Below are 26,718 nucleotides of genomic sequence, written 5' to 3'. Positions count from 1 at the left end.
TCATATTAATTATTATTTTTTAATTTTTAAATGACATACAAAATTTGAATTGTACAAAGTAAAAATGAAAGGTGGAATATTAGAAGTAGTATTTTTATTTTTTTTGTCAAAAATATTTGGTCAAAGGAAGGTGAAAGGAGTCATTTTTTTGGGAAAGTTTTCCAGAGTTGCAAAAACATAAGCGACGACTATAGATTGGTGATGCTACTCAACTGGCAAATTTGCTGAGCTAAACAAACATAAACACTTTCTCTCCTACTCAAATTCTTGCTCCCCTTGAAATTTTCAGAGAATAGTACTTCATCTTCCACTTGATTCCTTGTGCAATTCGTTATGCTTTAATCTTCTCAGAATTGGAAAGTGTTTGTGGATTTCTACTTTATTTTATTGATTCGAATTCCATTCTCGTTTTTTTTTTTCCCTCTAATTTGAATTCTAGAATTGAGAAGGGCTCAATTTTGTATTGGGTTAGGTTACCCAGTTTTTGGATTTTGAGAATGCTGAAATCAAATAAATTATTTTAGCGGTATTTGTTTCATTAGGGTTCTTTTGATTTGATTGTGTGTGTGTGCTATAGGTAAATCTGAAGTGGTGAGAAAGAGGATTTGTGAATTGTAGAGGTTATATTTGGTGGTTCTGTTTTGTTCTAGGGTTTTAGTTTGCATTCGGAGGAGTTGTGTTTTGTTGTTGAGTGTCCCATGGCTTCGTATAGGCCATTTCCTCCACCGTCGCAGTCGAGTTTTGTTCCTCCGCCACCGCCTCCGCAGAATCAGAACCCTCCGCCACCACCGTCTCAATCCAGGGGAAGTCAGTACTCGCAGAATTGGGGGGGTTACGGAGTGAATGATGGATCTTCGTATACCCAGCAGAATTACTCTCAGGTGCACCAGAGTTCAAATTATCAGCATCCTGGTTACGCTCCTCCACCTCCTGCGACCAGAAATCAGTATCCACCTCCGCCTCCTCCTCCTGCGGATTCTTCATATCCACCTCCGCCACCACCTTCTGGGCAGCCACCTCCTCCTCCTGCTCCAATGTATTATCCATCTTCTCAGTACTCCCAGTATAGCCAAAACCAGCCCTTGGAGCCCCCACCTCCACCCCCTCCACCTTCGTCTCCTCCAAGTTCTGCTATTCCTCCTCCTCCCCCACCTTCTCAGCCACCGTCCCCTCCGCCACCTCCTTCATCAGTTCCCTCTCAGAACCAACGTAATGAAAGCAGGCCTAGTGCAGAGAAAAGGCGAGAATCTGGCTGGCGTGAATCAGGCCATGGTAACCACACTACTCGTTCTAAACAGCCAGGCCATTCTGTTCCTCCATTGCCAGTGAAAAAATCCAATGCTCCTTCAGGAAGGGTTGAGACTGAGGAAGAGAGGAGGTTAAGGAAGAAGAGAGAGATAGAAAAGCAAAGGCATGAAGAGAAGAATAGACAGTATTTAAAGGAATCACAGAATAAGGTTCTGCAGAAAACCCAAATGTTAACTTCTGGTACGAAGGGTCATGGGTCAATTAGCGCATCACATATGGCTGACAGAAGAACCGCCCCTTTGCTAAGTGGCGAGAGGACAGAAAACCGGTTGAAGAAGCCGACAACATTTCTTTGCAAGTTAAAGTAAGACATTAATTCTGGATTTACTACCAGCCAAGTAATGGTTTGATCCTTAAATGTTCAAATTGTTCTATTTCTATGTTGGATTAGTTACCTGATATTATCTGGTATCCGCTCTGCTGGAGATTAGAGTTTTCAAGCATACTGGTTGGTCGAAAGTAATGTTTAGTTTGGGATACTTCGGGAATGTTACATACCACTATATGCTTTGACTTTCCTTGTAATGAGACGATAAGCATCCCTTTAAGCATGCAACTATAATCTTGCCATTCACCCCCATAGCACATGAAATCTTGTCGCGATGCTTTGAGATCCTTTTTAGTTTGTGCTTTCTTCTAGTTCTGTTCAAATTTGTTCTTGTCGGTGTGGTTTTAGTTTGGGTCATGGTAAGGGTGAACTTTATATGTGATGTTTATTCCATAGGGTAGGTTGGTGATAAACGTAATGGACATCATTTATTCAAATGGTAAGTGTATTTAGTTATTTACTGAATGATTTTTCTTCTATTATGTCATGTCTTTGAAAATGTTCCTTTCTGTGTTAGGATTATTTGTGAAAAGACTATGGTATGCTATCATTTGGGACAAACAAGTCGTTTTACATATTAATATTGCTGAACATTCTGTAATTTTTGTGTGTACTCTGCAGATTCAGAAATGAATTACCAGATCCGACAGCGCAACCAAAGCTTTTGACTTTAAGAAGAGACCCAGATCGGTTTGTGATTCTGCTTTTCATTGTGCTGGTCCTCTCACTTGTATTTATGATGATCAATTCAACTACAAATGTATCTTCTGACAAAACTAGAATAAACTAAGCAAATCATGCTCTTTATATGTAGACAAAATGGCTTGTCAAAAAATATGTAGACAAAATATTCCATCTAGAATGTGCACCTTTTGTAAAGGTTGTCAGGGTTAAATGAGACTTCTTTCCCAAGCACTACTCGCAAGCCTTTTGTGTTTTTCCCCTTGAACATTTTTATTGTGGATTGCTGGTTTCCTACATATGCCTAATTTGGAATTGCGCTTTAACCATCACCTCTGGTTAGTCTGATCCAGAAGTAGTTAGGCTGTCGCTGTTGGTGTGAGAATGGGATATGGACACAGCTATATCCTCTCTCTTTTAAACCATTTTTATCAAGCAGTGTAATTTGTTGATTTTTAGTTGTTGAAAAGCTTCTCTACCCTCCATAAGGTAGTGGTAAAGTTTGCATACACTTTACCCTCCCTAGACCCCACTTGTGGGATTTCACTGCTGTTGTTGTTGTTGTTGTTGCACAACATTGCCGTGCCCACTATAAATCACACTAGGCATGAATTTACCTAGAATTTGGCCTGCAATATTTGAATAATAATATTGTTATCTACCTATTAACCAATCAACTATTGCTTTTATGGTTATTGCTACATTTCTCATGTTAGATGTTAGTCGTTGCAGTTATTTGATTTACATTGTTGAGCATTTAAAGTTTGAGTGCAAGGACTAACACTTATGGGGAACAAATGACCTTTTGTTTTAGTAGTTACTAACTTTATCTGCACTAGAGTAGGCAAGTGTTAAGCTCATCCTGTGGTTCTCTTCCCTTTCCATGCCCTTTCTTTTGGGAAGCAACTCTTGTTCAAGGCAAGTGCAGGTCGTAGTTAATAGATTGAGAAAGCTTATCTAAGGTTGCTTAAACATTGTGTATTCGTAAATCATGATTTCATTTCGGAGTCTTTCTTGTATTTGAATCTCCACTTATCCTTGGAGTAAGCGTCTGCATTGGTTCTCCGTAAGCATTTTGATGCAGCATATGGAAGTTCTTTTGGAAGGATTTTGGCTATATGTTAGCAATATATATATATGTACTGAATTATTGTACTGGAGAGACCGCTGGCAGAGAGTAGCTTGAAAGTGATGGTACTTGACATCTTTTCCACCTTTCTTCAGCACAAAACACTTCGTGTAGCTTATGATACATTAAACTCCAGATTGTCGTCAGAGCATTACTGTTGTCATATTTTTTTTTTTTTTTGAAATAGGTAACTACTGTTGTCATATTTTCTAAGAGCAATTCATTAAAATTTGCAGATTTACAAAATACTCAATTACTTCATTGGAGAAAATGCACAAGCCTCAACTATATGTCGAACCAGACCTTGGAATTCCACTTGACCTTCTTGATCTCAGCGTATACAAGTATGTTATGCGCTGTCTCTCCTTTCCTTCAAGTAGCACATTTTAGTGGAAAAATTATCTAATGTTTTTACCTTGTTACTGGCTTGCTTAGTCCTCCCAAGGGCGTAAAGATACCACTTGCTCCAGAAGATGAAGAGTTGTTGCGCGATGACAATCCTATAACCCCCATCAAGAAAGATGGCATAAAAAAGAAGGAAAGGCCAACTGACAAAGGTGTTTCTTGGCTGGTCAAAACACAATACATCTCTCCTCTTAGCACGGAGTCAGCGAAACAGGTCTTGCTAATGATAGCGTGTAAAGAATGTTTTTGAAGGAGTAGCAAATCGTTATAACTAATTGTTTATGCCATTTGCAGTCTCTTACTGAAAAGCAAGCTAAAGAATTGCGAGAAACAAAAGGTGGACGCAACATCTTGGAGAATCTTAACAAGAGGTTACTTCTGCTTTCAGTGTCCATGCTATTCATGTCTAAGATAATGAGACATAGTTGAGACCTGAATCTTGTATTTCTCGAACCTTGTTTTCAGAGATAGACAAATCCAGGAGATTGAGGCTTCTTTTGAGGCATGCAAGTCACGGCCCATTCATGCAACCAATCGCAGATTGCAACCTGTCAAAGTCCAGCCACTTTACCCCGACTTTGATCGGTAAGTCTTCCTCTCATTTGGCCTTCCCCCTTTTATGTTAAATATCTACTTGTTGAAGAGGAGGGATGTAAGAAGATAACATTTCGTATAATTATTGCATTTTTCCTCTATATTTTCTCGTCATCCAAAAGTATTTTGTATTGTCTTCTAATATGCATGCTCAAAGGGCTCAGACATTTCCTAGTTTCATCTTTTATTGTTGATTTATCATTTTGTGATAATTGCAGCTTTGAGTCTTTTTTTTTTTTTTTCCTTTTGATTGTCTGGACGAGGAAAAGTTTATCTCAATAATTAATGCCAAAAAGTTTTTGTCTGGACGAGGAAAAGTTTATCTCAATAATTAATGCCAAAAAGTTTCCTTTTGTTTGGCTGTATTTTTTGAATTGAAAGAGGATTTCATGTTAAGTGGAGTAATAAGCTATATTTTTTAGGGACAATGTTCACTTTTATTGCCAAATTTGTCCCCCCCCCCCCAAACACACACATGGGTGGTGCCTTGCACTATGGCCATATGGCATACACTTTGTTACCGTTGGTTCTGTCTTAAAGAGAGACCCTAAATATTAAATATTGTTAAAAAATCATATATCTATTGTTAGTTAACAATTAATGTTAAGAATGAACATTTTGTTTTCCTTTTTTTTTTTTTTGTATATTCTCAAAAAATAAAAGGATTAGGTAGTTAGAAATTTAGTACTCCCCCTATTCCTTTTATGTGGTACTCTTTTCTTTTTTTGTTTTGTCGAATATAATGGCACCTTTCTATATTTAGAAACAATATAGCTTAAACTTCCGTTTCACTTTTTTTTTTTTTTTTGAGAATGGTAACTTGAGTATTAAAGAAAAAGGCACTAGGGTAGTGCCAAAACCATAAATACAGAGAGAAAGGACAGCAGATCCAACTATGAAATCCTAACAATTACAGGGCACCTATCAGATCTACTAAGGATACTGCTTCCTCTACAAACATTCTTTACACCAAAGATGAAAAAGAAGAAAGCACTTCATCTTAAAATTCTGTTAAGAACTAGTTTTCTCTTCAAAAATTCTTATTTTCTTTCTTTTCGAACTGCCCACCATGTACAAGCAGGAACCAATCTCCACCCCCATTGCAATTACAACTTTTTAGCAGATCACTGGTATTGGAAGGCATGCACCATTGAAGGCCCACAATGATAAGAAAAAATTGCCACAGAAGACTAGTAACAGAATAATGAAGAAACAGATGGCTATTGGATTCTGTTTCTAAACCACAAAAAGGACATCTAGAAAACTTCCATTTCACCCTTAATGACATTTTAACTCACATGTTTCAAAAGTTTTTTGTCTTTCTTATAATCCATGTTCATTCAAACTCGTCCACATAAAAGACGGAGGGAACGTGTAAAATCTTGTCACTTAATAATGAGAAACTCGAAATCAAAAGGCATTCAAATCCTTTATCCATTTATTTTGGGTTGTTGACATGTGTGATTTGGCACTTGCTATTTGTGGCACTTTTGTATCCTTCATTGTCTCTCGTTCTACTTTACTTTTTCTAAAATATATGGCAGATACACAATTGATTCTGGTATACTTTTTAAATTTTCTTGGAGTACCCTAGACAATCCCATTTGTATGGATGATTGGATGGGATTGTACAGGAGATAACCAGATTGCTATCTTTTCTTATGCATCTCATATACTGGAATCATTTGCTCTCTTTCTACTCAATGAAATAATGTTTGCTTGTCAAAAGAGAACAGAAGAAGTTGGATGTACTTTTCCATATGCAAAAGATTCTAGAAATAAATTAATAATTTGCTTGCAACACTTTTTCCTTTTCTTTATATAAAACTCATGGAGTTATTAGATCATGGCAATCTCTTGGTACTGGAGATAACATGAGCAAATAATGTTACTTTGCCAGGTACAAGGACCCGTTTGTGCTTGCGAATTACGATAGTGCTCCAACTGCTGATTCAGAAACCTACAACAAGTTGGATAAAACTGTCCGTGATGCATGTGAATCACAGGTGAAATTATTGATTAGATGCCTTTCTCCAAATTTGTAATGCTTTCTCCAGGTTAATAAGCTATAAGGGAAACACTCCTTCAGTCAGTAGATGTCAAGGAGCAATTGCTAAGTTAAAGAAAGATTGGCAAAGTCAGATTTTTCATATGAAAACTAAAACCCCATATTCATCTTCTCCAAACTTACATCTAGAATCATTTTGCAATCAGCTCCTTGTCCAACATCATTGACCAAAGCGAGAGTGTTCAATCCAAATTTTGATTGGGTCAAGGGCCTTTGCCAGAGTGTTGATAAACAAATTCTTCTAGTCCCCGGACACAATTATTTGTCTGTCACTGCCTCACTGGCATGGATCATCTTCTATTTACCCTCGGACCTCCATGATACTATGATGTTTGGATTATATCTTAATGAACATGAATTTAGCAAATGCAATACACCTTGCAGGCCGTTATGAAAAGCTTTGTGGCTACAAGCTCAGATGCAGATAAACCTGACAAATTTCTGGCATATATGGTCCCTGCACCGAATGAGGTGAAATTTCATATTGTTTAAATTGAAAGGTTGGTTCACGGGTATAAATCTTATTTAATGATATTCTGTTGCTTTTCGTGGATTGTGACAGCTGTCGAAGGATATGTATGATGAAAATGAGGATATCTCATACTCTTGGGTTCGGGAGTATCACTGGGATGTATGTACCTTTTCTGAGTGCTGAAGTCAATCTAGCTGCAATTTTGTACATCGATAAATTACTTAGTTGTGTTAATATTTCCCTCATGTGCCCATTGGCAGGTACGAGGTGATGATGCAGATGATCCTAATACGTATGTTGTGGCGTTTGGGGAAACAGAGGCCCGTTACATGGTAAAACTGTGTTCTACTTGTAAAACTTTATACGTGGTTTAACCCTGTAACTTGAAACTCACTGTGGATGTGATGTGATCCAGCCTCTTCCAACAAAGCTTGTTCTGAGAAAAAAGAGAGCTAGAGAGGGAAAATCAAATGAAGAAGTCGAGCATTTCCCAGTTCCCTCGAAAGTCACAGTAAGGAAGAGACCAACTGCAGCTGCCATTGAACTGAAAGAAGAAGGGGTAATGAAGCCTAGCCAGACTCTCGCTTCATTCTTTTTTCCTGCATGACCTTTTCTATTTGCAACTAAACTGATTATGACATTGTTGGATCCACAGGGTTATACAACAGCTTTGAAGGGGAATGTTTCAAGTTCAAAGAGAACAAGAATCAGTCATGAAGATGATGTTGGTGAACAACATAACAATATGCATGATGATGATCAAGATCAATCTAGTGGTGGCGAGTACTATATGTCTGATTGATTCCTTCACATTCATTTAAGCTGATCAGATAATTTAACAAAGAGAAAAAAAAAAAAAAAAAAAAAGGTAGGTACATGAGAGAAGTTGCATAAATAAGCAATGCTTTGTACCATATAGGAATTTTGCTCTTTGAAAAGATTTAACTTTAAAGTAATTTGCATATGCTGCAATGATTGTCTGGGCTGACCATCATTCTTGTATGGTCTCACTTACCCCGTACACAGATCTCGCGTTAGGTTTGGCAGTATGTGCTGTAATTCTCGGTATCAGATTTCACGAAATTGCTCATTCTGCACTTATGCGTGTTGTGGCAGTGTTTTGAAACGGGCTAGGGGATGGATACTGGCTTAACATAAGGTCTGTTTGTGCTTTAGATTAATAGCATGTCTGGCCAAGCTTCTCAGAGATTCTTCTAAAAGTTTTGGTAGTCCAAATATACTGATTTTCAAAATTTGGCCAAATAAGCTATATGCCTTTGTTCTTCTTGCAAAATCTACTATCACAGGGAAGTACACATTGCACTTCCTCAAATAGCCCTCATTTGTGATGTGACAAGTATTTAGGCATAGAAAAACATTTATGAGGAGCTCTGTTTTCATTCACCCAAAAGAATATAGCGGTAACGGCAAATAGTATTTTCTTCTTTTCATGGACATTTTCAAAAATTGCTAGTATTTCTGAGGTGCCTGCAAGGTTTGTAGTAGAAGCAAAATTGTAGGTTTGATAAGTGCGGGTTTGAATGATCTGTAAATCATGCAGAACTCACGTACTAAAATGTCACAAGGATTTAAACTTGTATAATCGAATCCTGAATCTGAACGAATACGATATATCCAGAGAGAATGGTTGAAGGAAATTGAATAAATACGATACGATGAATGGTAGTAGAACCATTTTTTGAAGCATTTAGTTCCACCCACAACTGTTCAATAGGGTTCCCCAGTTGTGGAATGGCATTCATGTTAGTAACAAGTTACAAGGTTTACAAATGTCTTGTACAATTTTCATTTACAGTTTGCTCCCCTGCATCCAACTGAGGGGAGGTGGGATGTCATTGTAGCATCACCAGTTAATTGCTCTCACAGGGTGGGGAATAAAACGGCTGCCCTTTCCGATGTTGGATCACTGACCGGGGATTATCCCTTTGTCAAACAAGTCTAATGTGATTGATTGGCTGAGTGGATGTTCCATTAGCAAGAACATTGATAGAAGAGCAGCTGCCAAAGACCCTGGGCCTTCCCCCCTTCTCTGGAGACCACTTCCTCATATTGAAATTGAAAGACCATGTTTGACACCCCCTAGCCAAATTAAAAATAATAAACAAACAGAAAACAAGGACTGATTGCAGACCTATCAGTAAGCTACTATACAAGCAAAAGCAAGAGGGGTATACCATGCAAGGATGCAACATATGAATGTAGTAGCAAGCCTGCTTATCCACGCAATCCTGTCAACATAAAAGCAATCAAGCATGGTCAGCAAAACTGTGTGAAGCCCGCAGCCAATAATTGGGTTGTTGAGGTGAAGAGGTGAGTGCGCACATCAGATCATTGATTGGAGGATGTGTACATTGCAAAGCTAGAAAGTGTATAGAAGAAGCAGATCAAAAGTCATAACCATCCGAAGTAACGAATTTTCCAACATGCCATAATTATGCAATAATATGTGCCCAATAGGCCAATACTCTACATTGGTAAGTTGAGGTAAATATTGATGACACACATGATAAAGATATTACCCAACCAGGTTTGCAAGTAGGTGCGATGCGTGCTTTTAGAAGTGAATACTCCTTGATGCAATTGAAGCCCTAAGAATTAACATAAAAAAACCCAAAAATATTAAGGTTTCAACTTCTTAATGTGTACATAATTAATGTAAAGAAATGATAGATTTATAATCTCTTACCAAGCTAGCCGACATTTGACTGCCTCTAGACGAACAACCCTCTTTGGATCATCAAGAGCTTTGGTTATAGCTTGCAACACCTAAATATGAAAAGGCACATTGTGAAAATACAGGCTTCATGAAAAAGATGAGAGGAATCTTTCGTACTCCTGATAAATAAGCGGTGGCATCCTTCTAGAAGATACACATGCCACTTCGATTTTTTTTTTGAAGATGATCAACAAATCCATACTTGCTCATTCTAGGTCCATTTGTTATTACAACCTTACCACAGAGGAATTCATGAAAATCATGTATGCACATATTATACATTTATACGGACATGAAAGAACTCAGGTCTCAGGGATGCGAACTAGGACCACTGCTATCTTACAACATGTTCACGAAGGGACAAGCAGACGCAGAACACAGCAGCAACTCGCTGAAGGCAAGGATGCTAACTAAAACATACAAGTAACTTAAGCCATGTAAGCTTGAGTAGGGATGGCAATGAGGCAGGGGATGGGGCGGGACGGTAAATCTTCACTCAAGTCGGTCCATTAAAATCATGTGGTCGAGCTTCTTACATATGTAGAAAATTCGAGGAATGGTAGCACAAGCTATTGCATTCATTGTTAGGCCTTCAATTATTGTTTAAGGATCAATCTGATAAAATGACAATCAAGATTGCATTTCACACTACAAAACACTAACCTGCGTTCTCATGGGATATATCCTCGCATGCGGCAGCTCCGACATGGCACCAAGGCACTGGATTGCAGTCTCTCGAATCACCTGCTAATTTTAAGAAATGTCAAAATTAAGAAACGCGACTGAAGATGATTTCATGAAAGACCACACTAAATTTTACTAAGCAAATGGTGATTAATTGCAAGGAGCTCTTCCCAGTTCCCACACACCTATCCCGGCTTGTCCCTATAGACATAAAGCAAAGACCAACCAAAATGGAATTTAGGGATGGAAAGGGTACAAGACTCACCAGATCATACAAGTCTTTGTCAAAAAAGGAGGAAAGCAAGAACCAATCAAGAGAGTACACTTATGATCATTCCCACAAGCTTTATGTCGTTACAAGCACTAGCCGTAGTTGGGGTGAAAGACTTTTATGGAGATTCGGTATAAAGAAGCAGGCCCCATGGAAAAAGGTAATTACAGAAAATATAGGATTCCAGAAGAAAGCTGCAGGTCAGAAAATATCACTCCGTTTTTTTTATGGAAGTATGGGAAAAATTTGGTGGCAAGTACGGCAGTTTTTTCTTGACACTAGTAGTACGCATTGAGATACACATTTCTGCACATCTACAGAATTTCTTTTCAGATGTAAATGACAACGACGCTGCCTCAATCGCAAACAAGTTGGCATCGGCTATATGAATCCTAATTGACCGTGTTTCTTCATTTAGATTCAGCCAACATTAAACCATCCAAAATAAGTACTAAAATTCTCTAGACCTTCTATTGGCATAAGAATCTATGATAGGGCTAAAACTCCTAGAAAGCATAGGACCTACAGTAAACGTACTAACAACAACATACCCAGTGCAATCACACAAAGTGGCTGAAGAGGGCAGATGTACACAAACCTTATCCCTACTTCAGAGGTAGAGAGGTTGTTTTTTTGATAGAAACTCAGCTCAAGAAAAATAGTTCAGAAAAAAGAAATAATGAAAGTACAAGAGAAACAACAGATAGTAACACAATACTACAAATAAACAATACGATAGTCGAAGTACGCGAAACAACAAATAGTAACAGAAATCGATGGTTATTGGTTACGAAAAGGCCAAGATACCATTTGTACAGAAAGGTAGCGGAATTCCAGAATACAGTTGAGTACTTCATAAACAATGTTCTTCACATGACAACCAAGATCCTTGGAGGTGCAAAATGGGTAGTAGTGGGCTATTTTCAATGAAATCCTACTGTAACAAGCTCTTAATTAGTGACGAATTGGCTTTTAACATTCATCTGTTTTATTCTCACGTCACTAAGAATGGAGGTTTCTTCACTTGGTTGACAATGAAGGAGCTTTTGAGAGCTGAAAACTTGAGAAAAAGAGAATTACATATGCCACTTGGTATTTCGTGTGTAAGAATTTGGACAAAGATGTGGACCATTGATATCCTATACATTGTCAGGTAGACAGCGTGACATTTCTTAGATGGTTCAGACAGGCAATGTTATGTAATGTGATCGGCAAACATTCTTCCGCTGAACCTTTAGATTATGGAGAACAAGTCAAAGGGCGATAGAGGTTTGCTCTTTTAGCGATCACGTGTGTTGTGTGCAAAGAAAAGAAACGATAAAACCTTTTGGAGGGACAAAAAATAGTTTTAGACATATGGGCAACAACCTCTTGTTCCTAGTTTCTGTTTGGTGCACACATGAGGTCTCAATTTGAATAAAAGAGAGTATTTTTCTTATAGAATCAAATTACTTTGTACGCTCTCTACTTATTAGTGTAACACTTGTATATGAGAGCTATTTTTCCTCCCATATCCAGTATAATTATTTAACTTAACAAAAAAAGTCACGTGCCATGAGTCGATGTCTAGTTTCTCATCACATGGATTTTATGCAACTTTCTTTTCCTGTTCTTTCTTTTATTGAGAGGTGGGGGAGGGAAGGGGCATCCAAGAATGCTAACTGAAAAGAAACTTTTACCATCACATAAGGATAGGAAGTGAGCTCAATAAGTCTGCGGATAACCATGGGAGCATTTTCTATGATAGCTTCTTGTCCTGCAACAACAAAAGAATGGATGACAGAACAATCGAATGCCAAATTTAACATTAAAGCATGAAAACCATAACCTGATTAACCCTTTTGGTATAAAGTAACAATCTTATTAATATGTTTAAAACCACACGTATAGAAGTAGTACACCAAACAGTAGAAAACATACATTAAGATATGATTTTTGACAAAAGACATCCAATCTTCTACATATAATGAACCTAACGAGTGCACCAAAAAAAAAATAAGAGATACAAGACTATTCCTCAATTGTACAGGTTCAACTATACACTTTCAAAAACTCTCCAATTTCGCTACTTAAGATAGTCTAAGAGGGTTATTATCAAGCACATAAAAGCTCCCTATTACACCTACGGGAGTGGTCTAGTGGTCAATGAAGTGGGTTGAGAAACATGAGGTCACAGGTCCAAATCTCAGTACGGACAAAATACTAGATGATTTCTTCCCATTTGTCCTAGCCTTGGTGCTCATGGAGTCGAGGTGCGAGTAAGCTAGCCTGGACACCACGGTTATAAAAAAAAAAGCTCCCTATTTCTTTTTCTCCTAATGACCAACATAAATGACAGAGGAGCAACATCCCCAGCCCTACTTCTCCAAATAACCTGATTAACCTTAAGTTGGATAAAGTTGCATGTTTTTTTACAAGATTTAATAAAGATATTTTTTCTCGCACTTCGGGAAGCTTTAGGCTACAGGTCCTCCAGATTCTGTAGTGAAACTAATATGACTTTCCCTGGTAAGTTACTACTTATAAGAGCAAATAGTACACAACTTTTCATCAACATGCTCACCATCCAGGGGCATTATTGAAATTTAATATAAAGCTTGCTTAATACTGTTGTATTCTATGTTGTGGTTGCTTAATGGTTGGAATGAATTCCGGGAAAGGTAACTGCTTTTATTGAATGTCCTGTCGCGTCCTCTTAATTGCTGGGCCAAATGTCTTCCTCTTATCAGTGATACCATACAAGTTTTGACATGAAAGGGCCTGAATTCTGAACTCCCTTTCTTATATACTACACATACATTAGGGTAAGATCTACAGGAATAGAGGACCCACAGGTTCACCCTTTTTTTTAAAAAAAAACTGGTAATGTTGTATTCCTCAGCATTAAGGTATGCTGGAGACCTCCAAAAAGGTAGTAACAAGCTAGAACAAGAGACTAATTACAGTAATCCTAAAAGATCTACTAATTGTTCAGCATTTTCTATACAATGTTCTTTACACCAAAAGTAGAAAGTTGCTATGCAGCTCTCTTTGATTTTCTGAATATTGTTGAATCTATCTTCAAAGTTTCTTCCATTCCTCTCCCTCCAGATAGTCCACCAGATACAGTGTGGGATTATTCTCCACCACTTCTTCTGTGTCTTGCTTCCCCCTCTCCTAATCCAGCAAACTTAACAAGTCTGCTGTGTGCTCTGGCATTGACCATTTTGTTTCTGTTAAACTGAGGAACATAGTCCAAAGCTGAGATGTGACTTTACAATGGAGGAACAGATGATTATTTGTCTCTCTAGCGTCACTACATAACATGCATCTGGACACAATTGGCAATCCCTTTTTCTGCAGGATCTCATGAGTGAGGCAAGCTTTCCTGATTACTAACCAAGCAAAGCACTTGACCTTAGTAGGAGCCATACTTTTCCATACATGCTTCCAAGGGCCTATTTTCACCCTCTTTTATATCTAACCTCATGCTTGCATAACTGCACATACATAGTCACACATTGATAAAAGATAATAGTCACTCAAGCGAGATGAGTGATCATCCTTATTTTGATTTTCAGTTCACAATTTGCTTAGGTAAAAATTTTAGTCCAATAAATTCTATTTCATCTTTTAAGATAAAAGATTAAATACATTTACTACCTCAAATTTATATGTTGTGTGGATTTCCATAACAATTTATTTGCATAAAAATGTGATAGTGCGTAAAAGACTATGTTTAGTATTCTTAGATGAATTGATTATTTTGAGCGTAAATCTTCAAATTCATAATTTCAAATTTCCAAACTGAAATTAATGCTATATAAAATACAACTAATGTAGCATATCAAATGAAGATGAGACATTCAAAGTAACACAAAAAGACAACACAAACTTCAAAATAAAAGCAAATATATATATTCGTCTTCGCTTAATATAAGAAAAATATATTGAAATTTGTATTTTAAATTGAGAAGGGAAGTCTAATACTTCTATTCTTTCCTGCAGTGAATTGATTCTTATTCTTTAGAAATGTCTTTTTACTAAAAAATATTGTATACATCAAAGAACTACAACATAGTTATACACCTTGCATAATAAATGCTTATAAGAATTGTTCTCTTTTGTACAACTAACAACCTATAAATGTTTGCTAACACACTGAAATAAGAAAAGCACAAACTATAACTAAGGTTTGCTTAAGTCTAGCCATAGGAAGTTTACCATGAAGATGTCCCATCAGAGACATTCATGGAAATACAGCAAAGATTAGCATCGCCTTAGTGAAAGGTGACACGAATAAATGATCCGTGAATTCTAATTGTCAGGCTTCCAGACCAAATATATTATGACCACTTCAATGCCAAGAGGGTACTAATCTTCATATTTGTTTCTTTTACTTATCTTTATGTTACTGCTACAATAGCTAAATTCCTATAAGTGAAATTGTTTGGTGTAGCAGATAGATGTGTGGTTAATAGCTTCTGTTTGAAAATCTTCCGGCTGGTTTTGTTCTTAATTTGAGATAATGAGAAGTTAGTAGTTATAGGTTAATTTTCAATTACTTAAAACCAAACATAAATTTAAGATTATGCACATATTTCTTAATTTTAACATGAATAAAATAACATCTGATAATAAATAAAAATGTACAATGATTATTAATCACCTTATTATCATTTGTATAATAATTCGTGTTTATAACTTGTTTCGGGAACCAAATCATCTTAACATACTCAAAGAGTAAAGCAGTAGGCTGGCTTGTCGTGATCATACGTACTTCCAATTTACTAGTGCTAGAAAAACATTTAAAGAAAAAGAGAGCAATTTGAGAGTCTAAATTATTGGGACCCTCCTCTAGCATTCAGATATGCCACTTAGCACTGACGTCTAGCATCACAGATAAAAATCTTCAGCAAGTACAAAGTTGGCAGCCTGTGAAGCTCTTCTAGATTATTCAAGTAACTACCAAAAGTTAATTGCTTACGTCTTCGCAATGCAACCTTGAAGATGAACACATAAAAATATGCAAGATACAGTAAATATGCAAATCCGTAGCTGTCAATAAGCACATTGTTTGCACATGCTACAGCAATGAACTTTTCAGAACTAAAAGAAATTCTCAGAGAAATGAGCAAACACTCTTTACCATTTTTATCCGTTAATATTCCAGAGAGAACTAATAAGACACTGTAAATTATCTCCTTATGAGACATATCCTTGCTCAATATAAGAAAGCAATCCATAAGTACAGGAAGGACCTGTATACAAGAAAAAATATCATAAGCAATCAACCTCAGGCCTGACCATCAACAATATGAGAAATAACTAGTTGTGTCATTGCGTTGCTCACTCACCTTTTTGGCATCACCAACAACAGCAACAAGAGGAGTTTCAGATACCAGGTGTGCAAAAGCTTGATAGAGAAAACACCTGAAATCGCGGTACGATTTAACTTTAAAACGAGCATGTGAAACAAGCAAGCCAGCTTAATATTAGATCAGATCTACAGCAGTTCAATTCAACTCATTACAGTGAGCTCTTTTAAGACATAAGTCCTCTTATTCAATCATTAATCAGGAAACGACGTAGCTACTGAAAATTCTAACAAAAAATTATCCTGTTTTATTCATGGAAGGAACTAAACTTTGGAAACATACGTTCCGGGAATTCATGTATGCACTGATATGGATATGTTCAACATTCAACAAGGCTTAGCATACTTTGAAAATCCAAACGAAACAACCCATATACGAGTAGAACAAGAGTATATAGGTAAACAAAATGGGACATGACGAGCAAGCTTGGTATTTTCATTCTGCTTCTTTTTTGCTTTTCAGCTGAGCATTCTGCATTTGACAACCTGCTGCAGAACTTGGCTTTTAACTTAGTACACTACTTTGTAGAAGATAGTAGGTGGTCTTCGGTACAATTAAGGAGAATTGTATTAAGATTATCAAAAAAGAACTTGTTTAAACAAATCAATAGAAATTAATCAAGAAACTTTTTACCAAGACAACAAAAGATTCTTAACGTCTTAGGCTTTCTGAATGTTTCATCATCAAACCAAGAACCAGCAGATCATAGCTTCTACCATAACCAGATGGAAAATGAGAGTGTGAAGCTCCACATATATAAACAAAAGAAAATTTCTCGACTATATTGATACGTACCTTGAAGTGGATGAATCACATTTTACTATTGCAGATAAGAACATAGGCATCATTATGTTGAAAAATCGTTGTTTATAGATTGGGCGAACGATTGCATGGTAATTTCTGTTCAAACAAGCATCAGAATCACTCATAAGAATATGAAATGCATCAGCAGCTGATTTTCTGAGACAAAGAACTTTGTGCTCTGCGGGATCTTTCATTTGATCATTGAAAGGTAGCAAATTTCCCTGATCTTCATTTGAAACTAAGCAACTCAAGAAAGTCATAGTCACATCTTTTAGCTTCTCATGACCCCGCATAAGCAGACCTTTCCCTATCCATGCTAATCCAATAACAGCATGACTATTTAGACTATTTATACTCGGGTTACTCATAGCAACTGCACCATCATCATTGCCCTCTTTCCCAATACTAATGTTGCACCACATTACATTCTTGAATAGCGTATCAATAAGTTCTTCGAGACTGCAGTCTTCTGATATATTCAGAGGAAGTTTGTTAACCAAAGAACCCAGGGCCTGAGCTGAGGGGACATGGCCTTCAAGGAGAGTCATCGCCAACAACTGTAATAAGAGTCTTATATTTGGTATCTGAGTTTGAGGACGCAATGCAATTACAACTGACGCAAAGAGTGAAGTAATCCATTCGTCTCGACATGACAAACTCTCAGAAGTCTGACCAAGTCGAGTTTTCTTGTTAAAGAGATCGGTTCCTAGAATCAGATCATTTGACAAGAAAAAAGAGCTTGTTTCCATCACATCAATAGCTTTCTCAAGAACCTTTTCCTGACTTTCCACTGAACAGCCTGTCATAGCTTGCTTCATTGCAGCCATTGTTGCACCCAGAAGTTCCTAAGGTAAATTATAGTATGTTTTAAAGCACATTTCTCATCGAGCTTATGGGGAAATCAGATGACAGCCAAATATTTCTTGACATAGAACAAAACACCTGAAGAGAACGGGACGAAAATATGTTATGCTTACCTTTCCCTTTGCTTCTAGACTCAAAGATGAGTTATTTTCCATTTTAGTGAAAATATTAATCGCAAAACTCAAAGAGACTTCATCTGCACCTCCATTGCCATGGAACCTGAGAGGCAACCAAAAAATACAGGTCAGACCTTTGCTCAAGAACATTGCAAAACCCAGAAATACTAAGTTCAACTGCTAGACAAAAATTCCGATTATTTGTCGACTTACTTACATGTAGGCCGACTCCACCTGCCAAATGGATCAAATAGCAGATACTTTTGTTAATGTGTGAGACTTGCTCAAGCATTTCCGGGGTACAGGAAACTGTGATTACAGAAATAAAGGCAAGAAAAGAACAACTAAATACTGTGTACTTTTCACACTTCCCTTTGTTCTTCGTTCTTAACCCATTTTTTTAAAAAAAAATTGTTTCTGGGGGAATAAGTGGAAAAACAAGCTAGTGAACCAATGTGAAACTGGGTTGCATCAAATATCGCATATAAGAAAAATCAACAGAGAGCATTGGCCAGCCAGATGAGGTTGAGGATGCATCATAATTGAGAATGCAATAAGGAGAAATAGCTTGAACAAAAATGGAATAGAATGGAAAGCTAATAAAAGCGAGATTGTAGTGACTGAGTTCGTACCATGGAAGTACCTTATTGGAATAACATTCCAAAAGCCCAGGTGTCAATCCAGCTAACCGCCGATCTCCATGGACCTGCAACAAGAGGAACCTGTTCTGTTAATATAAGGTCAAGATGTTAGTGAAAGGAAACAGAGAGTTGAAAGGGGGGATAGCTCAATAGTGAGTTTTCCATTTCTAATTTAGTCATTTGCAGCAGGAATTCACGGGAGCATACACCTACATGTACATGCCAGAAAGAGAGGAAAGTGTTTTATCACTAGTTTAGTCAGTTGCAGCAGGATTTCATGGAAACATACACCTAGATCGATACTAAACAAGCCAAAGTATTGAAGTAGGACGCACATGACTGGAAGCACACTAGCGAACTTGACCTAAGAATGACAAAAGGAAGCACATGACATTTCCTGTAACAGGAGGGTTTACAGTGCCCCAAAATTAAACAGACGATGCATGTGGTAAGTTAGTAACAGCCTCGAGGTTTCAATTAGTACACGTACAAGAATCTCAGATAAGTTGGCTGATATAGTCTTCTCCAATTCGCTTACAACACTATGCATGAAACTCTTCCCGGTCAATCCGATATCAAAAATGGCCTCCAGTTTGAGCGATTGAGGCATGTTTAAGTCATCAGAAGAAATCAGAGAAACAATCTTTTGCTTGACAATACTGTTAAAGCTAGCTGCCTTCTCGTCCTCATGATACTTATTGACAAACAAGCTAATCTCCACTAATGCTTTCAGTGCTGCCTTCCATAGAAACTTCTTGTTGAAATCAGATTCAATAATTGACGTCAAAGTCAGCAAGATATTCTCATACATGAGCTTTGAGACAGAAATAAAGCTTCCAGGAAATGTAGCCAAGATCTCCAAACCTTTAACTACAAATTGAGCACAAATTCAGTCAAAAACAATTAACTTACACTTAGCTGAACACAATAAGCATAGAAGCAACTCACATTAACTATGAGCTTAACAGGTTCATTTGATCATAAGACAGTGTGGGCACGTCCCTAAAAGAGGACAGAAACCTAAAATAACTTCTGCGCTCTCCTTACAAGGCGGAAGAACTAAAAGCATCAGATTGCATCACTACCTAATGATCTATTTTGATATTGCAACAATGAATAAAGAGAATTTTAACTTATGTCCAGGTGACTATCGTCTCTTTCCCTACTCCATTATCATTTTTTTAACAGGTAAAATCCCTACATTACTTAGGGATTCATGTGCAACAACTAGAGAAACACATCTGATAAGGTCCACTTATTTATAAGTAAAATGATATGTTGGTGCTGACAGCATTAAATAGATGCACTAATGTTACAGATACAAGGAACATTGAGTTTCTATCAGGAGGAGTGCCCACTATGTTTACATATTTCAATTAATGCCAACAATACAAAGTTTGTATGCATCTATTTTTCTTTATAAACCAAGAAATCCCCAAGCGCTAGTGAAGCACAGTTCGGAACTCGGCGGATTATGGGTCCGCCTCTCTGCCCTTCTCCACTCTAATACTAGGCATTTGTCTGCAACAGGTTTGAACCATGTGCCTAATCCACATATCACTCGGTTGCGTTCTTACCATCAGAAGAAAGCCCTCAACAAGTGTTTATCTATTTGAACTATCAATAGCTCGTAACCAGCCATCAATAGCCCTTCTCCACTCTATTTGCTCCATTTTTAGAGGGAAGGGCAAATGGGAGAACCAAGAGTGGATTTATAGAAAAATTGATAAGACAAGGAACACCATTTTACACATGACTTTAGAGTAAAGAAGAAAACAGCTCAGTTCCAGAACAAATTCATTTGTCAAAGAGAAGTACTTACCTGCTGCATAAACATAAGCATTCCAAGTGCTTTCAACACAACTTGCTCGAATGAGACAAAAGAAAACATTACATAATGATGTGCAGAAACTACTAAGTATCTGGCACCAAGAGTCATGTGCTAGATCATGAGCTGAAGCGACTTCATCAGAGCTGACTACCAGCTGTCTGCATGCAGCAAGGAGTTCAACACATAGATACAAGGCTCCAAAGTTAAAGTTCGCATCCAAAGCTGAATGAACAATTCCATGGGAATTTTCAACCGAGAGCCTTAAGGCATCCACCAACCGAGGAAAGAAACTTTCAAAAACTTTATTGCAGGAAGATCCAGAAGCTTTAATGCAAACAGAAAGAACATGCCCAACTGCATGTAATCTCTGTTTGTATTGGGTAGAAAGACTATTAAAATCGTCGAACTGGGAAAAGGAGTTCAGAAATGTGCTTATGTCCCCATCACCCAGAATCAAACTCAAGAATGAATCATTATGCTGCCGAACAAGCACCTGAAGAAGTTCAAGGGCCTGTGTCATAATTTCACTCTCATGAAAACCTAATCCATCTATTGGATCGGAATCCTCTGACAAAGTGGACTGCGGACAAGTAAACAGTGCATCTTTTAATGCAGACCAAAGGGATTTTGTGTACTTTTCCATTCTATCTCCCCCATATTTCAATGTGCAATAGCTAAGGTACTTCAAAGATTCCACCTGTCACACAAGAATCCATGAAAATATTAAAAAATTAAGACATTATAAACCCAAAAACTAATAACATAGAACAAACTGCAATAGTTGGAACTAACCTTTGCTGACGGCAGAGAAGAAGATAGTTTGTCAAGAAGTAATGGAATGGCTGAGGGTTCATAAAGTGGTGTTGAAGCAAATGCCAGCTAGAAAACAGCAAAAGGATGTAAGAATCTAATTAAAAACTAATAACCTGGTAAAGGAACTGGAAGGAAAAAGTTCCAATGGAGTATCTAATATTACTAATTGAATATAATCGCCATATGAAAAACGAAAAGACAACAATTAAAATGTGTACGCGAATAGCATGTTATTTTTATCATTTTCTAGACAAACACACTAGATCAAATTATGGCACTACATGATTAATTTCATAGTTTAAGATTTCCTATGTATGGGAATAGGCCCTTCAGTTTAACATTTGGAAAGCTTATACCACTCATTCGAATTCAAGAACCTCACACATACTAAGAATTGGTCCAAATTGCAGTCGTATTAGTAAGAAGCAACATAACTTAACATCAATGAAGTCTCTGGGCCAATAAAGAGCAAAGTAACAAAAGCAAGAGACAATAAGTCCACGATGCTAGAACAAGTTTTCCAAAAAAGATTTCTAATGTAAAAGACAATTGGATCATCCATATATAAGAGTTTTGTCATATTACTAAAAAATTGACGTACCATTAGGGCCCTTGAGAGTTCCCCCCTCTTCATATCAACATCATCACTCTTAGGCTGGATATTCAGAATAAGACAAATGAAATTGTGAAGTGCAGAAAAGGTTGGTGGGAGAGAGAACAATAACACCACAGTTATATTAAAAAATGCAGAGAGAGATGGGCATTATAATTCAATAATCTCACATGGGTGAAATGGATAGGAAAGTAACATTCCAAAATCTCGAACAAATCCCCTGCAAAATTCTCCAACGGGCCAGAAGCTTCGGGAAATAATTGTGCCAGCAGTTCAACTATATGAAATATGAGCATCAAGCACTGTGGATCCTTTTCACCATCAATAGCTTCACAGATTCCATAGACGAGATCATCACCCTATGTGGTCACAATCCAAAGATTAAAATTAAACATGCAAAGGACCCTAAAGCAAACAAATACATAGGTGGAAGGGAGTAATAGGCTTGTAAAACAGAAACTAGATATCATACTCAAAATGACAACAGAATGGGATGTCGAGGGACTGCTATAAAAGTTTGGTAGCATATTAGCACCACATATCTACAGGACTGCATGTTTCTCAGGTGAAGAAGATCTGCAATCCCTTCAAATTATACTGTTATAAGGCCCCTTAGCCTAATCATGAATTCAAGAAATTGTTATTAAAAGGGTAACTGAAAATTCAAGCAGCTAGAGCTAGAAACAAAGATGTGTAAGACATTGAATGTCAAAAAAAAAAAAAAAAAAAAGACAGATGGCCAACTTACCCGCAACCTTGACTATTTCACCGGGTAAGTAACTTTATTCACCAAGGCTTAGGCAAAGGGGGGAATGTTATAACTTTCTTTTGTGTGTTTTGGTGTAAAGAGAACACACCAACTTGTCTTGGTCTTAGTTGCGCGGACTCTTCACTTTTGATGCCGCACCCATGTCAGATTCTCCAAAAATACACTACATTTGGCGAATGCACCCGTTGACACTTTTGAAGAGTCCGAGCAACATAGGTCTTGGTTCAGCTCCTTGGGAGGCTTAATTATTGTTACAAGTTACAACTAAAGAGGATATCATCTTGGAATAGTATATTAATGAACCCGTTTGCTTTAATAACAAAACAAAAAAAAAGGTACACCGAGAGCTAATGGTTCAAAATTATATTGTTTTGTTGCTTACCCAAAATCAGTATGATAGTACCAAAACCATGCTGTAATTACCACAAAAAACAAATATAATTAACTGAAAAGGATTAAAAGCTATTACCAGTGAAAAAAGTGCATCCCGATAGCGATCTAATAGGCATTCCAATATTTGAAGGCAAAGCTGCAAAAATTAGATAGTAAATTCACCTAGCTGAAGATACTTCCAACAGGCGTAGAAAGAACAGTTCATTTATCTGTGACTCTGTGTACAATCACTAATTCACTATACCTTCCTGTCTTGCTGCCCCAAGGACTGCACCTGCAGGGTTTTCAGATAAGACTCCGCAACAGCCTTTGCTTGACTCCTATTGATCATACCAGTACCAGTTTTCCTCCTTAGTAGAGCCAAACAACCGACGAGGGCACCATGCAACGCTTTCCAATCTGCCTGTACAAGTACAATGTCATCTATCAGATAACTCAGTTGATAACCAATATAAAAAAACAAATATACAAAAAGGTAAAGATACATGGTGTGCACAGCGGTTGAATTTTTTCCAAATTTCTGGAGTAGTACAACAATACGACATATTCCTATTAGAAGCTTAAGAGTACGCTTTGTAGTTGAGCTTTAAGATTTTTTTAAATAAAACCCATTTCATAAGATTAAGCCTTAAGATTTTAGTTCACAATAAGAGAAACTTTTTCATCATAAGTTCCTATTCTGAGAACAGTAGTTCACCAGTAATGAACTAACTCGGTACAGATACAAGGCACAAACTAAAGAACATGCAGTTAAAGACACTAGCTCGTATCTAGTTTTCATCATGTTGTCTTTGTAAGGCAAACTCTTGATCCTAAAATGGTTGCTCACCAGCCGCTCTGTGAAGAATTCTATCAAGCTGCTTATTGCAGTATCACCCAACGGCTTCAACATTAATTGCATCAATAGCTCTCCAAGTAAGAGGATACCTGGAAGATCAAAGGTTATGTAGCTTAGAGTAAATATAGGAATAGAAGGAAGGGTAAAATGTAAATTACAGAGAAAAAGATAGAATTATCAGAAGAAAAAAGCAAGAATGTGTATAGATCTAATGTAGCTTTCAACATAAAGCGCAAATAAGCAAGAGGTTTTATTGCAAGGGCACAAACGACAAGAATAAAAAATGCAAATGAAATTCAAGAGTAATAACTATAAACAGAAACAACAATCATGGGGACAATAAATTGAGAAAATTTATAACAAAGTTAAATAGTTGGTGTTCAGTACTTCTCTTCAAAACAAACCCTGTGGTGATAGACGAACACCTTCATGCCCCTATGCAAGACAAGCCCGTCATCCTGTTTTGCACCTTTGTAATAAGGTTTAAACACACCTCAAGCAAGCCACTGACAACAATGGGGAAAATTCCATGGACATGCAAAATTACTCACATTACTGCCACTACTAATCATGACATAGTTACATACACAATGTTTCTGGAGACCAATGATGAATATTTACTACGGTTCAAGAGAATAGCTAATCGGCATCTCGGAAAATTTTCAAAAACTTCAGTTCCATAATTACCCAAACGCAAATTTGTTACATCAACACATAATGTTTGTCTAATTAAATCCCCAATTGGCTAAACACTGATTTCAGATTTTTAACAGGAGATAACAAATCAATAGGACAATGCACAATAAGTTCCCAACAGATTTATCAGTTTTCTCAGCATCTCACTTTCCTGGACTATGTATACTCTTATGGAGAGGGCAGTACATCTTCCCTCAATTGCTCTTTCTAATAAAATTTCTCTAAATATCAAAAATAGTATATGGACACAGCACTCTTAAAAATCCCTATCCAAACACTGGAATAAAAAAAGGTGCAGAATAATGTGAAGATAAACAACTAGTCTACTTTTAAAATCCTCAAACGGGGTCACTTCGACCTTGTCCAGGACAACTTCATTCTTAGTCCTGTCCAACTCTAATGCAACATAATAATAATTGATTGGAAGAGAGTTGAACTACAGACAAAAATCCTAAATCATTCGAATCAGTCCCAGTCCCATACTAACAATTGCACTGTGAATTGGGGATGAATTTCCTTGTCTTCCTTCCGACAAATATTTCAATTATCAAAATTAATACCAATAACCAAAAGATGAAAGAAAAAAGAAAGGGTACCTCTTGAACGAATGATATTATCTGTAGTGGTCAAATACATCTCCATCTCCCTAACCTATATGTATTCACCCCAAATTTAGCTTCACAAAACAAATAAATACACAAATTGCATAAAAAACATATCTTTACTGATCACCCACCAAAGTTTCTAAACTTAACAAGTCATTCTTCAGAAGAATAGCAATCGCATCAACGCTTGCCGCCTGAAAACACGAAATCAAGAAGTGAAATTAGATACTTGTAAAACTTTCTTGACTTCTTGAAATTGTATGAAACTTTTCTTTGACTTCTTGAAATTGTATGAAATTTTTCTTGAATTCTTGAAATTGTATGAAAGAATACCTGCTGTGCCTCGGAGCTGGAAGAGCTAACGTAAGACTCAATGTGAATGACATACTGAATTGTCGGAGTGCCACCCATAACAGTAGAGTGACGGACGAGAAGAGGATTTTTAAGGAGAAAAGGTAATCGGAGGGTTTAAGGTATGGCGAGGGTTTTTCAAGTTTTGAGTAAATAAATTATGAGACTGTTAAATATATATATACCGTATAAAGTACGTGGGCAGTAAACGTGTTTCTTTAAAATTGGAAACAATAAAATGTTGTCACCTATAATATGATTTATAAAGCATATAAAACAAGTTTTTTACTTGATATGTATCGAAATAGTTATTTGAGAAGAACTCACTTTTATAAGACATGTTTATTGATAAGTACTTGAGATATGATTACCGTTGTCGAAAAGTTTTAATATTTGCTTGAGAAATAATATTTTGACATGTATTTTCTTGAAGTTTGATATAATATAATTTGATAATACTTAAATGCTCTATTCGATTTTGAAAATACTTTCCTACATATACCTAGTGTTCATATTAAAAAGTATAAATGAGAGTAGATCTTGATGGATTCCGTAGCTAACGAAGGGTTTGTTAGATTCGGTGAACCTTATAGTTATAGATTACTAATATAGCCCTTGCTAGTGGGAAGGTAATACTAGCATACCGTTATTGATATCCCTCAAGTAGGAATCTACGGCTATGAATATTCGACTCCTTTATGAGGAATTCATTGTTAATAGTTATTTATTAAAGAAGGTCACACTAATTACATGATTCAAACTTGAAAACCTCTCAAATATAAGATTTGTTATGAAAGTGTTTCTCTGAGTTTTTTTTCTAAATGTTCACATTGAATTTTGCTTACATGAGACAAATAAGATTGAATATTGTTATCGTTTTTGAAAGGGCATTTATTTCATTATTTTGATTATCATACTAGCATGTTTCCTGACTTGTCCTTCATTTAAAATGATTGCATTTAAGTGTTATTACTCAATGAACTACCGTCTCACTCCTCCCTAAATATTTTTATAGAGAACTCGGGTAGCTTTGGGGATGATTTCATAATTAGAGAGTACGGATTGATTAGTGATCCTCGCATTGCTTCGCATGACAAGTGATTTATCGAATTGCTATGGTTTATTTTGTTCTTTTAAAACTCTTAGAGTTACTTCATTTGCCCATCCTTTTATTAGAATCATAATTATTTCTTCATATTGTAGTCAAGAGACTAGTTTTAAATTTCTTTTCATAGTTGGAGAAGAATTGATATTATTGCATGGCTATTAAATTGATGATGAATAGTGTGTCCTGGGTTAGAGATGTTATTAGTTGTGTTATTAATTTCTAAGACAGGGAAAAATTGAATT

General features: G+C 36.7%; 2 protein-coding genes across 2 annotated transcripts; one reads left to right on the top strand and one right to left on the bottom strand.

Annotated features, from left to right (window-relative positions):
* Nucleotides 1-235: 235 nt before the first annotated feature.
* Nucleotides 236-8,176, top strand: LOC125857869 (protein PAF1 homolog). Its single transcript, XM_049537519.1, has 12 exons — nucleotides 236-1,612; nucleotides 2,258-2,326; nucleotides 3,683-3,790; nucleotides 3,882-4,065; nucleotides 4,146-4,222; nucleotides 4,317-4,436; nucleotides 6,346-6,451; nucleotides 6,898-6,984; nucleotides 7,076-7,144; nucleotides 7,246-7,317; nucleotides 7,401-7,544; nucleotides 7,641-8,176. The coding sequence occupies exons 1-12, from the start codon at nucleotides 699-701 to the stop codon at nucleotides 7,785-7,787; spliced, it is 2,097 nt and encodes a 698-aa protein (XP_049393476.1). The 5' UTR covers nucleotides 236-698; the 3' UTR covers nucleotides 7,788-8,176.
* Nucleotides 8,177-8,616: 440 nt separating this feature from the next.
* LOC125858485 (MMS19 nucleotide excision repair protein homolog) lies at nucleotides 8,617-25,510 on the bottom strand. The gene is made up of 22 exons (XM_049538274.1): nucleotides 25,351-25,510; nucleotides 25,149-25,211; nucleotides 25,009-25,063; nucleotides 23,708-23,805; nucleotides 23,123-23,281; nucleotides 22,955-23,014; nucleotides 21,887-22,075; nucleotides 21,705-21,758; nucleotides 21,083-21,169; nucleotides 20,282-20,987; nucleotides 18,950-19,329; nucleotides 18,451-18,524; nucleotides 17,816-17,921; nucleotides 16,830-17,683; nucleotides 16,014-16,089; nucleotides 15,806-15,917; nucleotides 12,357-12,433; nucleotides 10,386-10,466; nucleotides 9,693-9,772; nucleotides 9,526-9,594; nucleotides 9,181-9,234; nucleotides 8,617-9,085 (listed from the first exon to the last, which is right to left on the bottom strand). The coding sequence occupies exons 1-20, from the start codon at nucleotides 25,426-25,428 to the stop codon at nucleotides 9,561-9,563; spliced, it is 3,423 nt and encodes a 1,140-aa protein (XP_049394231.1). The 5' UTR covers nucleotides 25,429-25,510; the 3' UTR covers nucleotides 8,617-9,085; nucleotides 9,181-9,234; nucleotides 9,526-9,560.
* Nucleotides 25,511-26,718: the final 1,208 nt, after the last annotated feature.

The sequence above is a fragment of the Solanum stenotomum genome, chromosome 3, assembly GCF_019186545.1.
Source record: "Solanum stenotomum isolate F172 chromosome 3, ASM1918654v1, whole genome shotgun sequence".
NCBI classification, from domain to species: Eukaryota; Viridiplantae; Streptophyta; class Magnoliopsida; order Solanales; family Solanaceae; genus Solanum; species Solanum stenotomum.
This window is presented reverse-complemented; position numbering and strand designations above follow the sequence as displayed.

Coding starts and splice junctions, on each gene's coding strand:
- LOC125857869 (XM_049537519.1), top strand. CDS start 699: ATGGCTTCGTATAGGCCATTTCCTCCACCGTCGCAGTCGAGTTTTGTT. Junction 4,066..4,145: donor GCACGGAGTCAGCGAAACAG/GTCTTGCTAATG, acceptor TGCCATTTGCAG/TCTCTTACTGAAAAGCAAGC. Junction 6,985..7,075: donor TGGTCCCTGCACCGAATGAG/GTGAAATTTCAT, acceptor GGATTGTGACAG/CTGTCGAAGGATATGTATGA.
- LOC125858485 (XM_049538274.1), bottom strand. CDS start 25,428: ATGGGTGGCACTCCGACAATTCAGTATGTCATTCACATTGAGTCTTAC. Junction 12,434..15,805: donor AATATTAACGGATAAAAATG/GTAAAGAGTGTT, acceptor TTGTTGTTGCAG/GACAAGAAGCTATCATAGAA. Junction 9,595..9,692: donor GTCAAATGTCGGCTAGCTTG/GTAAGAGATTAT, acceptor GTTAATTCTTAG/GGCTTCAATTGCATCAAGGA.